At 40.7% G+C, this 22245-nt stretch overlaps 1 protein-coding gene and 1 pseudogene across 2 annotated transcripts in view; one reads left to right on the plus strand and one right to left on the minus strand.

Moving 5' to 3' along the window:
- The first annotated feature begins 872 nt into the window (after nt 1–872).
- The window catches only part of RPGR (retinitis pigmentosa GTPase regulator), a 54613-nt gene continuing 33240 nt past the window's right edge, over nt 873–22245 (plus strand). Inside the window, exons 1-8 of the mRNA XM_081081536.1 lie at nt 873–1092; nt 2726–2851; nt 3682–3774; nt 5427–5489; nt 7800–7958; nt 10514–10663; nt 13029–13187; nt 17294–17449. Coding sequence (XP_080937662.1) covers nt 930–1092; nt 2726–2851; nt 3682–3774; nt 5427–5489; nt 7800–7958; nt 10514–10663; nt 13029–13187; nt 17294–17449 — 1069 coding nt within the window. The 5' untranslated portion in view covers nt 873–929. The remainder of the gene's footprint in view (nt 1093–2725; nt 2852–3681; nt 3775–5426; nt 5490–7799; nt 7959–10513; nt 10664–13028; nt 13188–17293; nt 17450–22245) is intronic.
- Nucleotides 3068–3411, minus strand: LOC308511122 (large ribosomal subunit protein eL42-like; annotated as a pseudogene). The gene has a single exon. The product of its transcript is annotated as a large ribosomal subunit protein eL42-like (transcript).

Consider the following 22245-nt stretch of genomic DNA (forward strand, 5'->3'; position numbering starts at 1 on the left):
AGGTTCCCCCATGTCGAGGGCGCTCCGGGAAATCCGCGTCTGGGCCGGGAAAATGGCAGGGGCGGTTCTGTTGGGCCTAAGGTAGTACCCCAGGCAGAATGATTCTAGGAATACACATAAGTGGTACTATCCATCCACTGCTTGAAAGCCCTCAGTGGTTCCTCATTATCCTTAGGATAAAATCTCAGGATGTGGAGCCTGACTGAAGAAAAATATAGCATCTTTGAGGAAACTCTAGAACAATGATGTTCTGCTGATGGTGAAATATCTTTGAACCTGTTCATGCCACAGATTGTACACCTCAGCCTTCTCCTGTTGGAGAACACAATGGGGCCATTCAGCATACAGGCTGGACTGGCTAAAGTGGACCCCAGCTCTCCCTTGTATAATCTTCACAGGCATAAACAGTGGTATCATTAACTATGATACAGGGCTGTAGTAGGGCTGACTTATTTAATAAAGATTTCATGAGCATTAAGTATATGCCAGGATTTGGCACAAATAAGATTTAGGATGTTTCGCAGACTAGTTAGAAATGGCGGCCATCACTAGTATTATTACAGTTGTGCGTTGATGTTTGCCTGTGTCACAGAGCTGGTGTGAGAGCAGGTGATATTCATTACATTGTCACTATTCGGACAAGGTGCCTGCAGGGCCTGGACCTCCTCTGCCAGAATTCAGCTTGATGAGCACTCCCAGGCATCGCTGCGCGGCGTGTCGCTCCTCCCCTCCGGGCCACCAGAGGGCGCGCGGGCACTTCCGACACGCCGCTGCATCTGCGCCTGCGCGCTAACTGCCGCCCGCCTCCGCCCCCCTCCTAACGGTTCCCGCCCCGCGTCGCCTCGCCCCGCCTCCCCTCGCGCTGGAACGCTCCTCCTCGGTTGCCCTAGGCTGCCGTTTGTTGACTTCCTAGAACGCGGAGACTTCAGATGCCCAGAGTGTCCCTATGGAAGCCCGAGGGGCTTCCACGGCCCCAGTCGCGGCTGGGGTACTACCTTAGGCCCAACAGAACCGCCCCCGCCATTTTCCCGGCCCAGACGCGGATTTCCCGGAGCGCCCTCGACATGGGGGAACCTGAGGAAGTAGTGCCCGGTGAGTGGCGCCTGCCATAGTGGCCGCAGGCCCAGAGGGAGGGTCCGCGGGAGGCCGGCGGCTAGGCCCCGCCTCCGGGCCGCCCCGTCTGGGAAGAGTCCCTGGCAGCGGCCGCCTGAGTGGAGCCTGAGCTGTAGGCGCGCCCCCTTCCCTCCCGCCCCGCAACGACTGAGGAGCAAGGAAAGGAGGGGGGCTGAGGGGGAACAACACATAAGGGTGTGTGTGTGTTTTGTTTTTAAAGAAGCTTTCTGTGAGTTTCTCGAAGTTAACGACAATTTTTAACCTCCCTGTAAACTGCCCAAAGGACCTCCTTAGAGGTCCTCAGGTTCCAGTTATGTACTGAGTACCTCAGAGTAGGCGATGAGGGGCGCGAGGTAAAATAGGGTGGGAAACGGCTTAGAGAAAGGGGGTGAAGAGGGAGTCCTTAGCGAGTGGTGATTTTCTTTTAAGACTTCCCCCCCGCCCCCCCCGAGCCTTAAAATACATTTGACATTGTGACGGCATACATACGTTACCGCGTACATAGTGTAGAGACATTTCATGAAGAGTACCTTAACCACTTGGGATACGCTCAGATATTTTCTATAATACCTTTAAAAATGCTTATCATGACCCACTAAACTGATATTGTAACCCACTAATCATTCACGACCAACAGTTTCAACAAAAATACTGGATTCGAGCAGAATCATGCATTCACTATAATAAGTACTGCGTTTTCTGCCATGCTCTTGACTTTAATAATTAGATTCCTGTCCTCTTGGGGTTCACAGCTTAGTGAGGGACACAAGATAAGAAACAAAATGACAGTAGATGGTCAGGGCGCTAGAACAGAGCCACCAAACCCTGACTTAGAGTGCAGATATCAGGGAGCTTTTCCTGGGAGCCACAGCAGGAAAAAAGTTAAAATTATTCATTCTACGGAAACCCCAGAGCCTGTTCTAGAACCTGGCTTACCACTTCCCAATTATCAGTTACAAATGAGATGACTCGTAATTTGTTCTCAGAAGGTTTTCCATGTGTCTAGTCTCTTTTGCATTAATATTGATTATAAATACTTATGTTCACAATTTTTCCATTCTGGTACCCATTAGTTTATGTGTGATCCTTGAGATTTCCTCCAAAGCTGGATCTGGCCTCCTGTTTGGGGTGTGCATGTGTATTTAAATGGTTATTAGTAACCAGTAGGGGTTTTTGTTCTCAGAAATGGTATTGGATCAAACATCCTGCATCCTGGTGATACTAATGATGAAACTCAATATTGTCTTGTTTCTGTGTGTGGACAAAAGCCCGCAGTCAAGGGCTACACCATTAGGTGTTAACCAGAGTGAATAGGTCTACTTGGTGACAGCAGGACTATTTGTAATTGAGGACTACCCTCCTTGTGATAGTATATGTCTTACTTTATAACACTACATGAATAACATATACTTAATTTAGTATATTTCATAATAAAATTAGAGTGAAGTCTGGCAAGTAACACTGAATGAAGGTGGAGGAAGGAGGGTGTAAACAGTGCTATACCAGAGGCAAAGTTATCATGAGACAAGGAATCTGAATAAATTACTGGAAAAAACTTTAGTAACAGCCAACTAGGAAAAGTTGTAAAATAGAAACTGTCATATATTTACAGATTCGGGTGCTGTGTTTACATTTGGAAAAACAAAATTTGCCGAAAATACTCCCAGCAAATTCTGGTTCAAAAATGATGTACCTACATTTCTTGCATGTGGAGATGAACATACTGCTGTTATTACCGGTTAGTATTAAAATCCTAAATATTATAGATGCACTGTGTTTTAAATATATTGAAAATAATAAAGTGTTATTTTTCCTTTGCCAGATAATTCTTGACAATTTGATTCATCAATTGAGTCTTTTAAATTTTAAGTTCCCTTAGTATGTTGAAATATGATTTTTTTTGAAGTGAACATACCATGATTTTATTGTCATATAATGAAACAAAATATGAAGCTTAGAACTGGATCACTTGACCCTTTCTCTTCTTACCTCCTCCCAGTTCACAATGCTTGCATCTCTTAATAGCCAGCATTCTCTTAGATCTGCACTTAGGTTCAACGCATTCAAGCCTCAGCACAATCTTCTTTGTAGTTTTAGCCTTTTTTTTTGGAAAATCAGCTTAGTCTGCCCACCATAGCCACTTTGCTTCCTGTCATTACGCCGCTTTCCCTGTGCATACAGAGAATCTTCCCCTTCTTGTACTGTGTTACTTTGTGGGGTTGTTGCTTGCCACACTTCTTACAGATAGTTCGGCGGGTTTTAGGAATAGTCACCATGTCTGCGAGAGCTGTCAGCAGGGAAAGGCAAAATATGATTTTCAATACAACTTTCTTAGAGTAAATCTATTTTAATATATCTGTATATAAAAAAAACTGTTACCATATAATCTTAGACACTGTTTTACACCCAACAGAATCTGCCTATATGTATATGCACAAGGTAACCTGTTTCAACATGGAAAATAATGACACCTTTTAAGTGTAGCATTTTTATTTGTGATGACTTCATCTCACATTACTTTATGTTTAAAATGCTTCAATTTATTATTTCTTCTTTCCTTTCCACCAGGAAATAAGAAACTTTACATGTTTGGCAGTAACAGCTGGGGCCAGTTAGGATTAGGATCAAAGTCAGCTGTTTGCAAACCAACATGTGTCAAAGGTTTGGGGTCTTTTTTTCTTTATCACTTTAAATACTTAACAAACCAAAATACTTTTATATTGATTGTGTAGTTCTTTAATATCATATTATAAATAATAAAGTATTTAGTTCTTTATTTTCTGATATTTACTTGAGCATTATTGACATTTAATTTCATTTTTATGATATGTTAGGGTCTAAAAATCATATTGATTTTAAATCCAGATGCCACAAAGAAAGTAATGATTCTACTGTATTGCACTTGAATATCCTCCCCCCCCCATTTATAAATGTACTTAAATATTACTATTCTGTATATATAGAGAGAACAAAAAATATAATGTTAGAATTTTGGGCTCTGTTTCATTTGTTAGATTTGGGGACATGGTTTTATGTAGTTTCTGGTTTTATAAAATACACTTTACCCTTCTGCATTTGGTGAGTAGATGTACTAAACAAAACATCAGGATTAGTCGTTGATTAGTACTAATGTTCTTCTAAGAACAGGACAAAATATTTTAAATCAGAACTGTCCGCCAAAACCGGTTTGGCTCAGTGGATAGAGCGTCGGCCTGCAGACTGAAAGGTCCCTGGTTCGATTCCGGTCAAGGGCATGTACCTGGGTTGTGGGCATATCCCCAGTAGGAGATGTGCAGGAGGCAGCTGATCGATGTTTCTCTCTCATCGATGTTTCTAACTCTCTATCTCTCTCCCTTTCTCTCTGTAAAAAATCAATAAAATATATTTAAAAAAAAAAAAAAAAAAAAAAGAACTGTCCCAGAGAATAGGGGGCTTATAATATCTTTACGAAGTTTTTCGCTGTTATGTGCAAAGCTTCTGTTTAGGTATAACCTGTGAACATCAACTAAACTTGAATGACAATGGAGATTCCTTGGGATATGACAAGAGTAGCATTCTTTATCTTCCTAGCCAAATTTTTAATTTTAGCCCCAAATTTCAGTGTAATTTATGATATCCATGCCATTTTATAGGTGGTGTTATGGAATTTTAAAAGTATACTAAATTGGTCAAAAAATATTTATTGGGCACAGTCTGCTAAACCCTTGTATGTATTCACAATACCTATGACTCTTACTCTCACATCTAATAGACAAGCTAGCAGGAGATCCTTGACACCAGGGATTCTTTCTTATTGTTCTTTGCAGCCACTATGCTAAGCACTTAGGATATGTTCTATAAAGGTTTTTTGAATGTATAAATGAACAGATGAACAACTTTAACAAAGGTTTATGTCTATGAATATTGGACTTAGTGTTTCTTTGAGGGAGGTGGAAGGTGAAATTGATGGTGATGATAGATTACGTAAAAGATCACATTGATATGGAGACAGCATAACAAAATGCAGTGGATCTCAGCACATATTATTTACCTGTGGAGTTTTTAAAAATATATAGAAGCCTTGGCCTTACCTCAGACCGACTAACTCAGAGTCTCATGGGGTGGAGCTAAGCTATGTGTATTTTTCTCAGAGCTACTCTGGTTATTTTGATGCATGACTAGTTCTGAAAACTTTTGTTTTAGTAATTAAGAACATCGACGTTCCACTTAGACAGGCCTGGATTTAAATCTCTGTTCTACTACTTATTTACCATTTGATCTGTATTATTTATCACTTTCATAATCATATCATATTTTAATTGTCATATTTTTAGCTTTAAAACCTGAAAAGGTGAAACATGTTGCCTGTGGACGGAACCACACCCTAGTTTCAACAGGTATGGTATTCAATCTATATGACTTCCTGCCCAGTTTGAAGACTGAGATCTCATTCCAGTACATTCATGAGTTTCTAAAATTAATAGAAGTGATACCTTGGCAACAACAGTAAGATTAGGATTTTTTAGATTGTAAGTAGTTAGTACACTTGCTAGCCTTTTGAAAATATGCAGGTAAGTGGTAAATGATTGAAGAAAAAGATAGTTTCCTTGGACTACATCAAGAGGCAACAACTCCTTAACCATGTGCACACCTCATGGGGCTGGTTGTTCCTGTTCTTGCTCTTCCTTCTTCTTTTCTGAGGGTGAGTGGGAACCACCCCCTACCTCACATTAACCCCTATTGATGTGAGTCAGCACAATTTCAATCAAAATCCAAACAGGCTGTGTGTGTGTGTGTGTGTGTGTGTGTGTGTGTGTATAGAAGTTGACAAGGTGATTCTTTTTTTGTTGTTCTTTCTTTTTTTCTTTTTGTCTTATTTTGTTTTGAGTCTTAAGTTTTTGTGAAAAAGCAAAGGACTTAGAATAGCCAAAACAATTTTGAAAAGAATAAAACTGGAGGACTAGCACTACCTGATTTCAAGACCTACCGCAAAGCTACAGTAATCAAGAGAATGTGCTGTTGGCCAAAAGACAAAGATTAACAGAATAGAATCCAGAAATAGGTGCACATGTATATGCCTAATTAATGTTTGACAAGGTGCCAAGGCAATTCAATGGAGAAAATGTAGTCTTGTCAACAAATGCTGCTAGAACAATTAGACATTCAGACCCTGGCCTGCCACCCAGTCCTCCTTACCTCCTTTCCCCTCCACACAGCTGTCTTTAGGATATTTTCACTGCCTTGGCTTCTCCTCACCTCTCTGCACTATGGAGACTTTTCCCTTGCTGGAATGTCTTTTCTCTTCCTCAGATTCTTTAAAGATGCAGTATTAGTGTTACTTCTTCCATGGAACTTTTGGTGACTATTCATTCAACTTTTTACTCATGTGGTTCTCTGAACTATGCTAACTATTTCACCAACTCTGGTTTACTCCATATGTATAAATTGTGTGGTCCAATTCCATGTGGCCTTGTAATATCTTCCATTTGAAAGCTAGTCTTATTTCATATTTTTAAAAAATAATCTCCTTTTTAATTTTTACAGATTCAAACTGATTTTGCCCTGTTTCCCCTATTTAGCAAAGCTTTAACTTCATTTGCATTTTTATGGTGGATTTCACTAACTTTTAATATGCATATGTTTCAAAAAATCTTTATTACTTCAGAGCTTACTGGCAATGTTTATTATTTAGGCATGATATACTTCTTGTTTAAATAATAAAGTAATTAACAAATATTTATAGTGCTTCTAATGAGCCAAATGCCGTTCTAAGAATTTTACAAATGTTAACTGATTGAAACTTTATAACAGCTCTATGAAGTAAGCATTATTATTATTCCTGTTTTACAGATGAGGAATAAGTTAAGTACAGCTTAACCCTGGATAGGTTAAGTACAGCTTGCCCAAGGTCTCACAGCTGATAAGAGGCAAGCCAGAATTTGCACCCAGGAAATATGGCTCTTGAGTCCTTTCTTCTAAACATAATACTATATACTGCCTTTCTAGTTAGCTATAAAATTAAAAGAATTATACAACATAGATTCTTCATGTTTCTAATTATATTCTTCTTGGGTTTATATCATTTTACTTATTGGTTACTTATTATATCTTAGCTTTAATGGGTATGGAAGTTAAAATTAATGAACCATATATTTCTTACATGGTTTGATTTAGATTTTAAACTAATTTGGAAATTACTTCCTCTTTTCTGCTCTAAGTTAATAAAGTGCTGCATGAATAAGAAAATACGTTCCACACATTCTATGCATTTTAGATGCTACTGGGACTCTGGAATGATTTCTAAGATCTTACAAAAATGTATATAGCAGGGCTCTTCAAACTTTTTAGACAGGGGGCCAGTTCACTGTCCCTCAGACTGTTGGAGGGCCGGACTATAGTTTAAAAAAAAAACTATGAACAAATTCCTATGCACACTTCACATATCTTATTTTGAAGTAAAAAAATAAAACAGGAACAAATACAATATTTGTATTTGCATGTGGCCCGAGGGCCGTAGTTTGAGGACCCCTGGTATATAGCCTTGCTTATTTTGCTTCATTTTTGACAAATGTAGCTGTGCACCAAATTATAGGATAATATCAGCTTTCAGTTTTTTTCACTGTTAATAGAAAAAATATCTTGTATACACCGGCCTATCTCATAAAGATGATGACTGTAGTATACAATGTTTTCTTTTCTGTGTGCAGAAGGAGGCAAAGTATATGCAGTTGGAGGAAATAATGAAGGCCAACTAGGACTTGGTGACACTGAAGATAGAAATACTTTTCATTTAATTGAATTTTTTACATCCCAGCATCAGTTTAAGCAGCTGTCTGCTGGATCTAACACTTCAGCTGCACTAACTGGTAAGACTTTTTTCCATTTCAAGCTAGGGCACATCCCTTTCCTTTAGAACAGGATATACCAACCAACTCAGTAAACTGAAGACAGCATTGCCATTTAATTTTCTTTCATTGATTATGTGTTTTCAGAAGGCATTTAAAATAGAACTTTAAATCATGACTTATGTTACAATTGTATGCTTATTTAGAGTTAGATGTCAACATACATTTTGAAGGTATTCCTATCTAATAAAAGAGAAACATGGTAATTAGCCGTACCTCCGCTACCCTTCCCATTGGCTAATCAGGGCGATATGCAAATTAACTGCCAGCCAAGATGGCGGCCGGCAGCCATACAGCTTGAAGCGAACAGGAGGCTTGCTTGCTTCAGTGACGGAGGAAGCCAACATTCCCCGCCGGCTGCTGCCGGCCTCTGAGCTTGCAGTTTGAAACATTGTTACAAATATAGAATCTGAACAAACTCCAGAAACCTGCTTTCAGCCAGCCAGGATCTCAGAGCTGGAGTTGAAACAGTGTTTCGATTATAGAACCCAAACAAACCAGATACCTGCTTTCAGCAGCCGAGGCCTCAGAGCTGGAGCCAAGCCTCAGAGCTAAAGCTGGCCCAGAATAAAAAAAAAAGAAAGAAAAAAAGGAGCAGTTGGGAGCTTCAGTCACCTGCCAGCCTGAAAACAGCCCTCAGCCCCTCACCCAGCCTGGCCAGGCACCCCAGTGGGGACCCCCACCCTGAAGGGTGTGTGACCAGCTGCAAACAGCCATCAGCGCCTCACCCAGACTGGCCAGGCACCCAAGCGGGACCCCCACCCTGATCCAGAACTCCCTTCAGGGCAAACCATCCCGCCCCCACCTGTGCACCAGGCCTCTGTCCTATATAGTAAAAAGGTACTATGCCTCCCAGCACTGGGATCAGCAGAGCCGCGAGGCCTCCCGGCACCAGGATCAGCATGACCGGGACAGCGCCCAAACCCCCTGATTGCCCTGTGGCTGTGTGTGACAGGGGGCGGGGCCACAACCTCCCTATCCGCCCTGCTCTGTTCGTGACAGGGGAAGGCGCCCCAGCCCCCTGATCAGCCCTGCTCTGTGCCTGATAGGGGGGAGCTCCCCAACCCCCTGATCGCCCTGCAGCTCTGTGTGTGACAGGGTATGGCGCCCCAACCCCCTGATCGGCCCTGCTCTGTGTGTGATAGTGTGCGGCACCCCAACCCCCCTCCCCCCACGGGCCCTGCTCTGTGTGTGACGGGGTAGAACCATAACCTTCCCATCAGCCCTGCCCTGAGTGTGACAGTGGCGGTGCCCCAACCCCCTGATCGGCCCTGCTCTGTGGGTGATAGAGGGCGGCGCCCCAACCGCCCCCCACGGGCCCTGCTCCCTGCTCTGTGTGTGACAGGGTAGAGCCATAACCTCCCCATCGGCCCTGCCCTGAGTGTGACAGGTTGCGGTGCCCCAACCCCCTGATCCGCCCTGCTCTGTGTGTGACAGGGGTCGGTGCCCCAACTCCCCTATCGGCCCTGCTCTGTGAGTGACAGGAGGGAGCTCCTCAACCCCCTGATTGGCCCTGCTCTGTGCGTGACAGGGGGTAGCGCCCCAACCCCCTGATGGGCCCTGCTCTGTGCGTGACAGGGGGTGGCGCCGCAACCTCCCCATCGACCCTGCCTTGAGTGTGACGGGGCGGTGCCCCAACCCCCCAATCGGCCCTACCCTGAGTGGGACTGAGGGTGGCATCGCAACCTCCCGATCCGCCCTGCTCTGTGCATGACAGGGGGCAGCGCTCCAACTCCCCAATCAGCCCTGCTCTGAGCCCGACCAGGGGCTGCACCTAGGGATTGGGGCTGCCCTCTGCCACCTGGGAGCAGGCCTAAGCCAGCAGGTCGTTATCTCCCAAGGGGTCCCAGACTGCGAGAGGGCACAGGCCAGGCTGAGGTACCCCCCCCCCCGAGTGCACAAATTTTTGTGCACCGGGCCTCTAGTCTATATATATAAAAGCCTAAGCGATCATTACGACTGGACAACCAGAATGACTGGAACTACCAGTCGACCAGTCACTATGACGTGCACTGACCACCAGGGGGCAGATGCTCAATGCAGGAGCTGCCCCCTGGTGTTCAGTGCACTCCCACAGCCAACTTCCTGCTGCCATCCAACCTCCAGTGGTCCCTCTCCCCGGCCCGCCAACCTCCCACAATCCTTCCCCCTGGGCGGCCAGCCCTGATCTGCCCTTATTGGGGCTGGCCAGCCAACCTCCCTTTGTCCCTCCCCTGGAAGGATGCTTTAAGCGTTAAGCATCTGCCCCCTGGTGGTCAGTGTGCGTCATAGTGACAAGTCAGTCTGCCGTTTGGTCGATTTGCATATTAGCCTTTTATTATATAGGATAGAAACATTTTATGCTAGAAATTGAACTGTTAAGTAGCTAACTGGTATAAAAGTCTTAGGAGTACTTTTCTTTTAATACATAATTTTTCTAAATTAAAAAATAAATGGGCTGTTGGAAATATAATACAGTAACTTCGTAGATCTGCCACTTTTTAAAACCCTTTTTCCTCCTTGTGTTTTCTTGATAGAGGATGGAAAACTTTTTATGTGGGGAGAAAATTCTGAAGGGCAGATTGGCTTAAATAATGTATGTAATGTGTATTTTCCTCATGAAGTGACTGTTGGGAAACCTATTGCCTGGATCTCTTGTGGATATTACCATTCAGCTTTTGTAACAAGTAAGACAGAACATTTTGGATTCATCATATCTCCCATTTTAAGTTATTAGTTAATCATAAAGTGATATAGTATCCTACAGTTCCATAAAAATAATGCCATAGTAGTCCATGTAATGGAATAATTTTGGTCTGTTTTAAAATAGTATTTCTTTGTTTCAGTAATGAGAGTTTATAATCTCAAACTCTACCTGACTTATTAACTTTTTAATGAATATTGGGTGTATTAGAAAAACAAAATGTATATGTTAGAAACCCTTCTAAGTTCTGGATCTCAAACTTCTTGGAATCATTTGGCATAAAAAACTTTACCTGTAGGCCACTTTCCTTTGAATCTACTTGTCTCTGTTCTTTTATGTATTCTACTCTTGTCCTGATAATTTGTTTTTATTGTTTCAATAAGTAAGGCATAGACTTTCATTGTGGGAACAGGATAAAGAGTAGATGGAAAAAGAAAAGAAGTCAGTATGGGATATGATTTCCTTTGGTGGTACTTTTCTCAGCATCCTCAATTTCTCCTTTTCCTTGGTTCACTGGCTACTGTTTCTACCTTAGTTAAAATATTTGAAATATTGGACTGTATTATAGTCTGCATCTACACTATGAACTTGGTTTTCCATCTTATTGATGGTTTTTCTAATAGTAAAACACCTAGAGGAAATAGTTTTGTGGCCCCTCAGAGACATCCCTCTAGATTTTTGCTTTATACATTTACTCCTTATTCCATGCACCTCAGATTTAGTTTTAGAAAGTGGCAATTGACTCATCTCAGTACTCCTCAGAATTACCAGTGAATTGGTAGCAGCTTGGTACCAAGAGTTGGCAAAATCTAGCTTGGTTGGTATTGTTCACCACTACATCAGTTTGTGTCTTGAACAAGCTGATAATAAACATTGTCGGATGGGGGAGTAAGTGAATGAATGACCAATTGATTGTGTTTCTTGGGGAAGTACTACCTACCAACTTATTAGTAACTCTAGGGTCCTAGGTTGGTATAGTCTGTGCTCACTTTGTTCGTAAAACAAAACAAAAAAGGGGAAAAACACAAATAGAAAAACAAACAAAAGCATTGTCTTATGGGTTTTAATAAAACTGCCAGAATCACTTTTATGACTAAACTCTGCTATAGCCAGTAGGGGAAGAGGTGGGGTTGTTCATCTTAATCAACATGTGTTAAATTGAACTTTTTGCTTTGTTTAATTGTTTTAATGCCTTTTAAAAATTGCTTTTTTGAGATATAGTTCACATGCCATACATTTCACCCATGTTAAGGTATGCGAAGCAGGAGGAATTTATAGACAGGTGGAAAGAGACTCTTCATATTCCCAGGGGTTTGGTCAGTGGTCCATCATGGTTCTCTTAGAGACATGCAATTAATAAGTAACAAGACCTGCTGTTACCTCTTTCCTCACACCAGTGGTGATATGTTCTGTGTCATTCTTTAGATTAGATTATATATTTACAAAGATTTAAAATCCCTACTTTATAGAACTCAGTTTAGTTCATAGAAATGAACAAAAGAAATTCCTACTTTCAACAAGTTCATAGTCATATTATAGTGTGGTAAGTATAATAACAGAAGCAAGTCAACAGTGTTGGTATTGCCAAGGCAGTGGTTAAATGTCAGGGGTTCCTTGATAGTCTTTCTGGAGGAAGTACCATCTAACAGTAAAATCTGTTATCTTAAGACTCATATATTTACTCATATGTAAATGAGTTTTCTGAAACAAATTTCATAAAAAGCAATTAGTCATTTATTCAACAACTATTCATTAAACACTCTGTATACTAGACACTGCTAGGTTTTTGGAATACCTTAATGAGCAAAACAAAATCTATGTCTTTATGGGGGTTTAATGTCTAGTCATTCTACTTTATTAAAAAGGGGGGAAAAGGAGGAAGTAGAAGTCAGCCGGCTGCAGTGGCTCAGTGGTTGAGCATCGACCTATGGACCAGGAGGTCATGGTTTGATTTCCATTCAGGGCCATACCCAGGGTGTGCAGGAGGCAGCCAGTTGATGATTCTCTCTCATCATTGATGTTTCCATCTTTCTCTCCCTCTCCTTTCCTCTCTGAAATCAATAAAAAGAAAGGAAGCTTTTTTGTTAAGCAGCTAAAATAATTTTCTAGTTTTTTCTTAGTAGTGATTGTTGAGAATTCTTCCTGAAGATATTGAACTAGAATAATCAAAGGGAAAATAAAATCTGGCTTCATTTCCTTACCATACAGTAAAAATATCTCAAGAAAGGTCAAATTTATTAAGTTGCCATTTTCTAAATTTTTTACTGCATATGAGAACATGTACTAAAAAGACCGGTATCTTGTCCATATTTATGCTGTCATTGATCACTGTTCTTTTCCTTTAATAGTGGAGGGAGAACTGTATACATTTGGAGAACATGAGTGTGGAAAGTTAGGTCTTCCCAAACAGCTACTGATGAATCACAAAGTGCCCCAGCTGGTACCTGGAATTCCTGAGAAGGTGATACAAGTAGCTTGTGGTGGAGGGCACACAGTGGTTCTCACAGGTATGTGTGGGCCCTGCTGCTCTGTTTCTTGCTCTCTGTGGTGGCTAATGAAAAAAATTATATTCCTTTTTTTATTGTGGTAAGAACACTTATTATTTGATTTACCCTTTTAAATTATTTTTAATTGCACAATACAGTATTATCCATAGCTTACCTTGCATACCTGAAACTTTTATACCATTGATTAGCAGCTCTCCTCTTCCCCCTCCCAGCTCCTGGCAAACCACCAGTCTAGTCTCTTGCTTCTAAGAGTTTGCCTATTTTAGATAGCTCATATAAATTGACCTTCAATCTTTTTCAGTTAAGATCCTCACCTTTTATTCCTGTAGTTAATATATATTTCTGGCCAATGGAAGAATTTCTTAAGTAGAAAAAAATTAATCTTGTTGAATTATTTTTGCTAACATAATTGGTATTTTCATGTTCTTAACACATTTATTGGCAACAAATGACATTGCTTTTAGCTAATTTTAAGGGCAAACTTTTCCATATGTGTATGGAAATATATTTTTTCCATATATATGCATATATATATATTCCATATTTATCTAAAATTGACATGTTTTTCTGAAATATTTTCTTTTGGAGAAGCTCCCTTTTCATGCTATTTTCTACAGTCATTGATAATTCTTTTCTTTGTGACATTCACCACATATAACTTGGTGATTTCTTTGTGATTTTTATTTTCCGTTGTAGTTGTTCATTAAAAAGTATTAAGATTTTCAATTCAGGTAATAAAGAAAGTTAGAACCATAATAGTAATGTCACTTTTGGCTTCTGAATTTTGTATTTGGCATGACATGTCATTTCTCATTATTCTAGTTAATACATTAAGATATACATACTCCTTAATAATATGCTTTCTAAATTGGTGTTCCTAAATTTGTATAGCATTAGCTTTATTTTAGACTAGGGGCCCAGTGCACAAATTTGTGCACCTTGAAAAGAACTGTGGGCTACAAGACTGTGGTGGGCACAGGGGCGGGTCTTGGCCCTTCCCCCGCATCCCCGCCTGGCCCCTCCTGCTGCGGCCCCTGGTTCCCGGTTGGCTGCCAGTCCTGCTCCCGCCACCACCACTGCTCACACCCACTGACAGTGTGGAGCGATTGAGGCCGGTGCTGGCTGCAGGTGCAAGAGGCGGCTACCAGCCCCCATCGCCCCTCAGGAGCAGGGGGAAGTGGAGAAGCCCTGAGGGGCAATCAGGGCTGGCAACTGGCGCTCACACCCACTGACAGCACTGAGCGATTGGGGCCGGTGCCAGGCACCAGCAGCAGGTGCAAGCAGTGGTTCCAGCGCCAGCAGCAGGTGTGAGCACCCGGCAGGACTGCGGTGCGCAGGAGCAAAGAATTTTCAGTAACCACCAGAGACTCGCCCCGATGACAGTGACCGGCGCCCCACCTTGGTCTGGCACCCCTGCTCACCTGCTCCACCATCCCACTGTGGCTGATGCCTGCCATGTTCTGCGCTCTGCCACCTGCTACCGACACCTGCCATGTTACGCGTGTGCCCCCTGGTGGTCACTGCACATCATAGCAACCAGTTGTTCGGTTATTTGGCTGTTCTGCTGTTCGGTCTATTTGCATATTAGGAGTTTATATATATATAGATGAGTAATATAGAGGTCATATAGTTAGGTAGTGAATTATGATTTTTTTGGTTAAAAAAAATGAACAGTTTCAGAAATCACCATTAATCTTCAGTAACTCAAAGTTAAAATCATTCTAGGCAAATTTTGAATAATATCCAATTCTCTTCCATATTAAATATTGATTGAACAATATTTTATCTTTAGATTTTCCTCTTACATAACTTTTCCTTAACTTCTTATTCTAGTCCTTGTCATGCTTATTAGCTATGGTTTACCAGAATTATACTTTCCATATGGAATCTTTTTCCAAGTTGGAAATAATTTTTTTCAAGATTTCCACTCTAAATTTGGAAATAATTTTGACGTTTAAGATTGTTTTGAATTTTTGCCAACAATATGAATTTTCAAAAATATTTATTTTAGGATTTAAACTTTGAAATTAATCTTTATAAATTATCTGAAAATTCATTCTGTAGGCAGAAATGCAATTTATGCTTTATGTTACATATTTTATGTAGTTTATACAAAAATTACAGAAAGAATTTAATAGGTGATTGAAAGTTCTAAAGGACACTATCCTATATAATAAAAGCCTAATATGCTAAGTGTCTGGTCGTCTGGTCCATTTAACCAATCAAAGCATAATATGCTAATGATATGCTAAGGCCGCTCAACCACTCGCTATGACATGCACTGACCACCAGGGGGCAGACAGTCGACTGGTAGGTTAGCTTGCTTCTGGGGTCCGGCTGATCGGGACTGAGCAAGACAGGCCGGACATGCCCTGGAGCCTTCCCGTGGTCCCTCCCTGGCTGGCCAACCTCCCGTGTCCCTCCCCAGCCCCGATCGTGCACCGGTGGGGTCCCTCAGCCTGGCCTGTGCCCTATCGCAATCTGGAACCCCTTGGGGGATGTCGGAAAGCTGGTTTCAGCCCTATCCCGCAGGCCAGGCCAAGGGTCCCCACTGGTGCACGAATTTGTGCACCGGGCCTCTTAATATAATAATAATGTCATTCAACCATACATTATAAAATATTTTCATGTAAAATGAGCACCAAGATCATCTGTGGTACTTTTAGCTTCCTGTGGACTTTGTTTTGTAGTTAAAAGCTATCTTGCAAGAAATAGATTGTTTTCCACAGACTTTTGCATACTTTGCGATCTCACAGACCAATAAAGCTTTTGTATTTTATGGTTTTTGTTTTATAAAATATGAAGATGAATATATGGTTGCCAGCTTTTAATTTTAATTTGACTAAATATGGACATTGCAAAAAATACAATGTTTTCACAATTATATCATAACATAAGGGGGATTTTCAGAAAAAAATTTAAAAGCTCTTAATTTTATAATAAAAGACACACCCTTAAATTGTATAAATTTATGTGTATGGTAAATTCACTACTTTGCCTATTTTTCACATTTCTCCATGAACCTGTGAGAGCTTTATTATGAGCTAGCCCTGATGAGAAACCTGTATTCTGGAGCACAGTGTGGACAGAAAGGTTAAATATTTAGTCCTAATGAAGAAATAGGCTTGGAAGAGAGGATTGACCATTAGTCTTATTAAGTATTAGATGAATACCTAGGAGTTATAGAATGCTTTGCAAGACCTTTAAGGAAAGAATAACTAACCATCTGTTCTAAACTATTCCCTTCACTAAAGGAAAGGGCCTGGATTAGATGATTCTATAGGGGCCTTCCCCAGCTTTATTTTTCCTTATGCCTATATCTTTGGTCTTAAGATCTAGTTAGGTATCATTCATTAAAATACTTCAAAGATAATTTAAATTAGTTCATTGTTGATGGATTTATTTAAACGTAGTATTTAAATGTGACTATGACAGATTAGAAAATACAACTACTGGTTGTAGTGATGGTATGATTAGTTTCTCCTTAAAATAAGGGAAACAATGGACTGCTGTTGAGAAAGTGTCAGACTGGAACTTGGACACACTAAATGAGGCAGAGTGTTAGATGTGATCTTGTATGTCAGTTACCAAAAGACAAGAAAGGCCTGGTTATAAGATGGGGTCCTCAATGAAATATAGATCCCAAGAAAAATAAGAACTTAACTTCTCTAGATTATGTTTGGACAAACTTAAGATCTCTATAGGGCAACAAGTTACTAGTCATGAAATCAAAATGTATCCTGTGAAATTAGAGTAGTATTGATCTGAAGCTAACTAATGAAATCTGTTTTTATAATATTGTATTATTTATTAACATTCAATTACATTGTTAGATTTTACAAAGGTGATGTGACCAAAAATTATATTAGTTGTGATATACAATGTTTTTAGATGAAGGAGGTTTTTTTTATAATTGTGTACCTTTACATTTTTCTTCTTCCTTCATCATTGAGAAATGCATAGTTAGGTATTCTTATTATGGGCATTCTTTCAGAGATATTTAACCTTCATTGTGAAAGGTTGAATATCACAGTTTTTCTAGATATAATGGTGACAGCATCTGCTTCCCTGCAATCCTTTTCTTGTACTTGCCCCTTCCCTTTCAGAGAAAGCTGTGTACACCTTTGGGCTGGGACAATTTGGTCAACTGGGTCTTGGCACATTTATCTTTGAAACTGCGGAACCCAAAATCATGGAATCTGTTAAGGACCATAAAATAACTTATATTTCCTGTGGAGAAAATCACACAGCTTTGATAACAGGTACAGATCAGATTTCTGGTATATATTTATAAAACTGGGTATATTTTATTATAAAATAAATACTATATGGAGTTAATGTATAACTTAAAGGAATTGATAACTGAGAAAATTGAATTCCTTGTTTAATATGCCAGAATATAAAGTTGTAAACTCCTTTTAAATTTTAATTCAGTTTAATGTCAATATAAATGATTCAAAGATTAAGAACCACAGAATATGTCATCAGTGTCAGAGATAAGACCATAGTATTATACTTTGGCAGAAATCTGGAATCATTTTGAAACTGTATCAGTTTGAAAGTTCTTAACTCTACTTGGACCAAAGGGAAAAGTCTTATGAGAAAAAAACTTGTTTTGTGTGTATCCACATATCTATTATTATTATTATCTTAATTTTTATTAAATTTATTGGGGTGAAATTGGTTAATAAAATAATATGGATTTCAAGTGTATAATTCTATATTTCCCAGCTCTATTCACCAGGAAAAAAAAGAACTTATTTCAAAATATTCTCCCTATTCAATCTGACAGCTATTTTTAGACTGAGTAAATTACTTACTTTTACTCTTTATTGTTGAGCGTATTACAGATGCCCCACCCTTTTTCCTCATTGTCCCCCTCCACCAGGTTCCTGTCCCCTCTCCAGGCCTTCACCACACTATTGTTTGTGACCATAGGCAATGCATATCTGTATATATAAAAGCCTAAGCGACTGTTACAACCTAATAACTGGAACAACCGGTTGACCAGTCGCTATGATGAGCACTGACCACCAGGGGGCAGATGCTCAATGTAGGAGCTGCCCCCCGGTAGTCAGTGTGCTTCCACAGCCAACCTTCCACAGCCCGTCCCGCCCAGTCAGCCTCCTTTGGCCCCTCTCCCCGCCTGGCCAGCCCCCCCGCCCATAGGCCCTGATTGGAGGCTGGCCAACCTTCCGCAGCCCCGCCCCCTGGCCAATCTCCTGCAGCCTCTCCCCCCACCCAGCCCCCCCCCATCAGCCTCGATCAGGGGTCCGGCCGGCCAACCTCCCAGGGTGCCGCTCTTCAGCCGCTGGCCCCCCAATAGGCCTCGATCACCGGCCAGGCCGAGGGATCCCACCTGTGCACAAATTCGTGCACCGGTCCTCTGCTCTATACTAATAAAAGGGTAATATGCTAATTAGACTGGATAGACCAGATGTCTTCTGGAGAAAGCCACGGTGGTGGGGTCCGAGGTAGAGGTAGTTAGGGGCGATCAGGCAAGCAGGCAGAGTGGTTAGGGGCAATCAGACCAGCAGGGGAGAGTGGTTAGGGGCAATCAGGCCAGCAGGAGAGAGTAGTTAGGGACAATCATTCAGGCAGGGGAGAACGGTTAGAGGCCATCAGGCTGGCAGGAGAGAGCAGTTAGGGGCATCAGGCCTGCAGACAGAGGTGGTTAAGGGCGATCAGGCTGACAGGCAGAGGCGTTTAGAAGCAATCAGGCAGGCAGGCAGAGGTGGTTAGGGGTGATCAGGCAGGCAGGTGAGTGGTTAGGAGCCAGCAGTCCCAGATTGGAGAGGGTGCAGGTCGGGCTGAGCCCCCCAACACCCACCCCCGTGCACAAATTTCGTGCACCAGGCCTCTAGTATGTATATAAGTTCTTTGATTAATCTCTTCCTGCTCCCCTCCCCACTTCCCTCCAAGATTCATCAGTCTGTTCCATGCTTCCATGCCTCTGGACCTATCTAGTTTGTCCATTTATTTTGTTGATTAGATTCCACATAGAAATGAAATCATTTGATATGTCTCTCTCTGCCTGGATTATTTCACTTAACGTAATGCTCTCTAGGTCCCTCCATGTTCTTTCAAAGGATAAGAGTTTCTTCTTCTTTACTGCTTCATATTATTCCATGGTATAAATGTACCACAGCTTTTTTATCCACTCATCTACTGATGGCACTTGGGCTGTTTCCAGATCTTAGCTATTGTAAATTGTGCTTCTATGACCATGGGGGTGCTTATATTCTTTCTGATTGGTGTTTTAGGGTTCTTAGGATATATTCCTAGTAGTGGGATCACCGGGTCAAATGGCAGTTACATTTTTTTTTTTTTTTTTTTGCGGAAACTCCACAGTTTTCCATGGTGACTGCACCAGTCTGAATTCCCACCAGCAGTGTACTAGGGTTCCTTTTTGTCCACATCCTCGCCACTAAATTCTTATGATGCTTTTGCCACTATGAGACATTTTCAGGAGTGACCCACAGTGATAGAAAGGTACCTTCAGGATCACTAAGTGAATATCTGGGTCCTTTAGATCTTCCACTCTGTACTTTCTCTATCCAGGGAGATGCTGCATTGGACCTTCATCAGTTTAAGAAACTAGGTGCTGCTAATGTAGGACTCAATATAAGATCCTTCCCTAAAATGACTAACTCAGTTACTTGTAGGTAATTGATATACTCCACAGATGTAATTGCTTTAGAACAAAAGACTCTATAATTTCACTATTTCCAGCTCACATTTCTATCTAAAAATAAAGCATTAAAAAGTTAGAAATCATATAGTATTTTAGAATAATACAGATATCAGTATTTCTACATTTTTCCTTTTAAAAATAGTATCACATAAAATGTTGAAGGGTATTCTTTAAGAAGAGGGAGAATATAAAAAAAGAAGAAAAATAAAAAATATGAACAATAAAATGGCAATAAATACATATCTATCAACAGTTGAATCTAAAAATAAACAAACAAGGAGCCTAATGAACAAAATAAACTGATGAATAAAATAGAGACATGGAAACAAGCTGATGAATCTCAGAAGGAAGGGGGGAAGGGGGGAGAGAAGAGATTAACTAAAGATCTTATATGCATATATGCATTACCTAAGGACATAGACAATAGGGTGGGGAAGGCCTGGGGCAGGGCGGGAATGGGTGAAGGGAGACATTGGGGGGAAAAGGAGGACATCTGTAATACTTTTAAAAATAAAGATTTTTTTAGAAAAACAGCTACTGCTATAGTGGAGTTCATCTAATGGTATCTGATTAGGGGAAATAGGATCAGTACTTGAAAATGGGCAGGTAGGTCTCTTTTAAAGGTTCTTTGGGGAAGAAGAGACCTACCTACAATTATCAAGTACTGACCTTTTTAAATATAGCATGAAATAGAACATGTATATTCAATGTAAAGAATTACTATTTGTTCATAGTCCTAGGATTATTCTTGAACTGTATGTCTCACTTGCAGGATCCTATTCTCAGTTTCTCTGCCCTTTCTACCATTTTCCATCAATTCTAAATTGCCATTGATGGTAAATATACACTTTTTATGGGTCATCTAACATACAATGAGATTATTTGGTTAAACTTTCATAATACCTTTCCTCCTGATAAAAGAAGTTATAGCACAAATAATTAAACATTAACTTTGTTTGCCTTTTTGCTCATGAAACCTCCCCAGGGGACATGTGTTGCGAATATTTTTTTTCCTACAGGATTAATGTAGTGAGTTATCTGTAAGTTCTCAGTTCCACATTATAGCCAGTAGCTCATGTTTTAAAAATATTTTTGAGGTTGGAAGTGGAGTCAGAAGGCTTGGATCAGAGTCTATTTTTTCCTGGCTAAAGATAATCGAATTAAAAGGGCAAACCTTTGTGCCAAGCCTGCTCAGTAAAGGGTTCCGCAAACCTGAGTGAGGGTGGTGAAGGATGGAGAAATGACAGACAAAAAGAATAAGCTGGGATCTTCCTGTGCCTGGCTGAGGCCACAGAGAGAGATCCAGAGGCAAGCTGAGCCTTTATTTTATAGCCAGAGGTAAACAAGGTAGTGGTCACTATAGTTACAATGTTCTTGTGAGTTTCACTTGTTTTCTCAGCACTTGCTGCATCTCCCTCAGCCCATTAGCTGCCCAGTTAAGATCTAGGGAGCATCATAAGGTCAAGCCTAATTATGCTAAGAGGACTGTGCCCTCTAAGCTGGGACTTGTTTGTGGCTTTGCCAACAGGTCAGACTGAGGCTTAACCCTATAGCCACGCCCTACATCCTTTAAAACCATTTTGGATAAATAAATCAGGGTCAAAGGAAGGGGGGAGGCAAAAAGATGATAAGGAATATATATATATATTTAAGAAATAAATACCTAATAGAATTATGAGTGTAAATTTAGTTTAAATACTGGTTATTGCTGATTTGTAGGGAATCTATTTATTTTTGTATATTAATTTTTGAACTGCTTCATGTATTATATTTTTTCTAATCATTTTCAGTCAGTTCTCTTGGGTTTTCTTAGTAATGCAATTACTTTGCTATCTTAAACTAGAAGTTCCCAATGTGCTCTTATCATTCTCCTGCTTAAAACTATTCATTGAGCTTATTATTGCCCTTAGACTAGAGTTCAGAAATTCTTAAGATGAACCAACAAAATCCTTTATGTTGTGGTTCCTTCTTACCTTTTCAGACTCATCTCATACCACTCCCCTTGTGCTATAGGCATGTTGGTTGCCTTTCACCTTCCTGACTATGCTATGTTTTTTCTTGATTCAGAGCTTTTGTATGTACTGCTGACTCTGCTTAGAATATTCTTTGTTCCCTTCTTGCAGCTAAACTCTAATCATCCTTTATGCTCCAGTTTGAAAGCCTTCCATAATCCCTAGACTAGTGGGAGATCGCTCTCCTCTGTTCCCATCCTGGCACCTTTCCCCTTTACTTTTGCTTCCATGGTACTTACTCCACTTGAGATGGAGGTTATGAAGGAAGAGCTTGAGGAGTGAAGGTTCAGAATAGCTGCTATGGCAGTGGGAGAAGCGACAAGATTACTCATCATCATCATGGGTCCACCTA

This window comes from Myotis nattereri (assembly GCF_964212035.1).
Source record: "Myotis nattereri genome assembly, chromosome: X".
NCBI classification, from domain to species: Eukaryota; Metazoa; Chordata; class Mammalia; order Chiroptera; family Vespertilionidae; genus Myotis; species Myotis nattereri.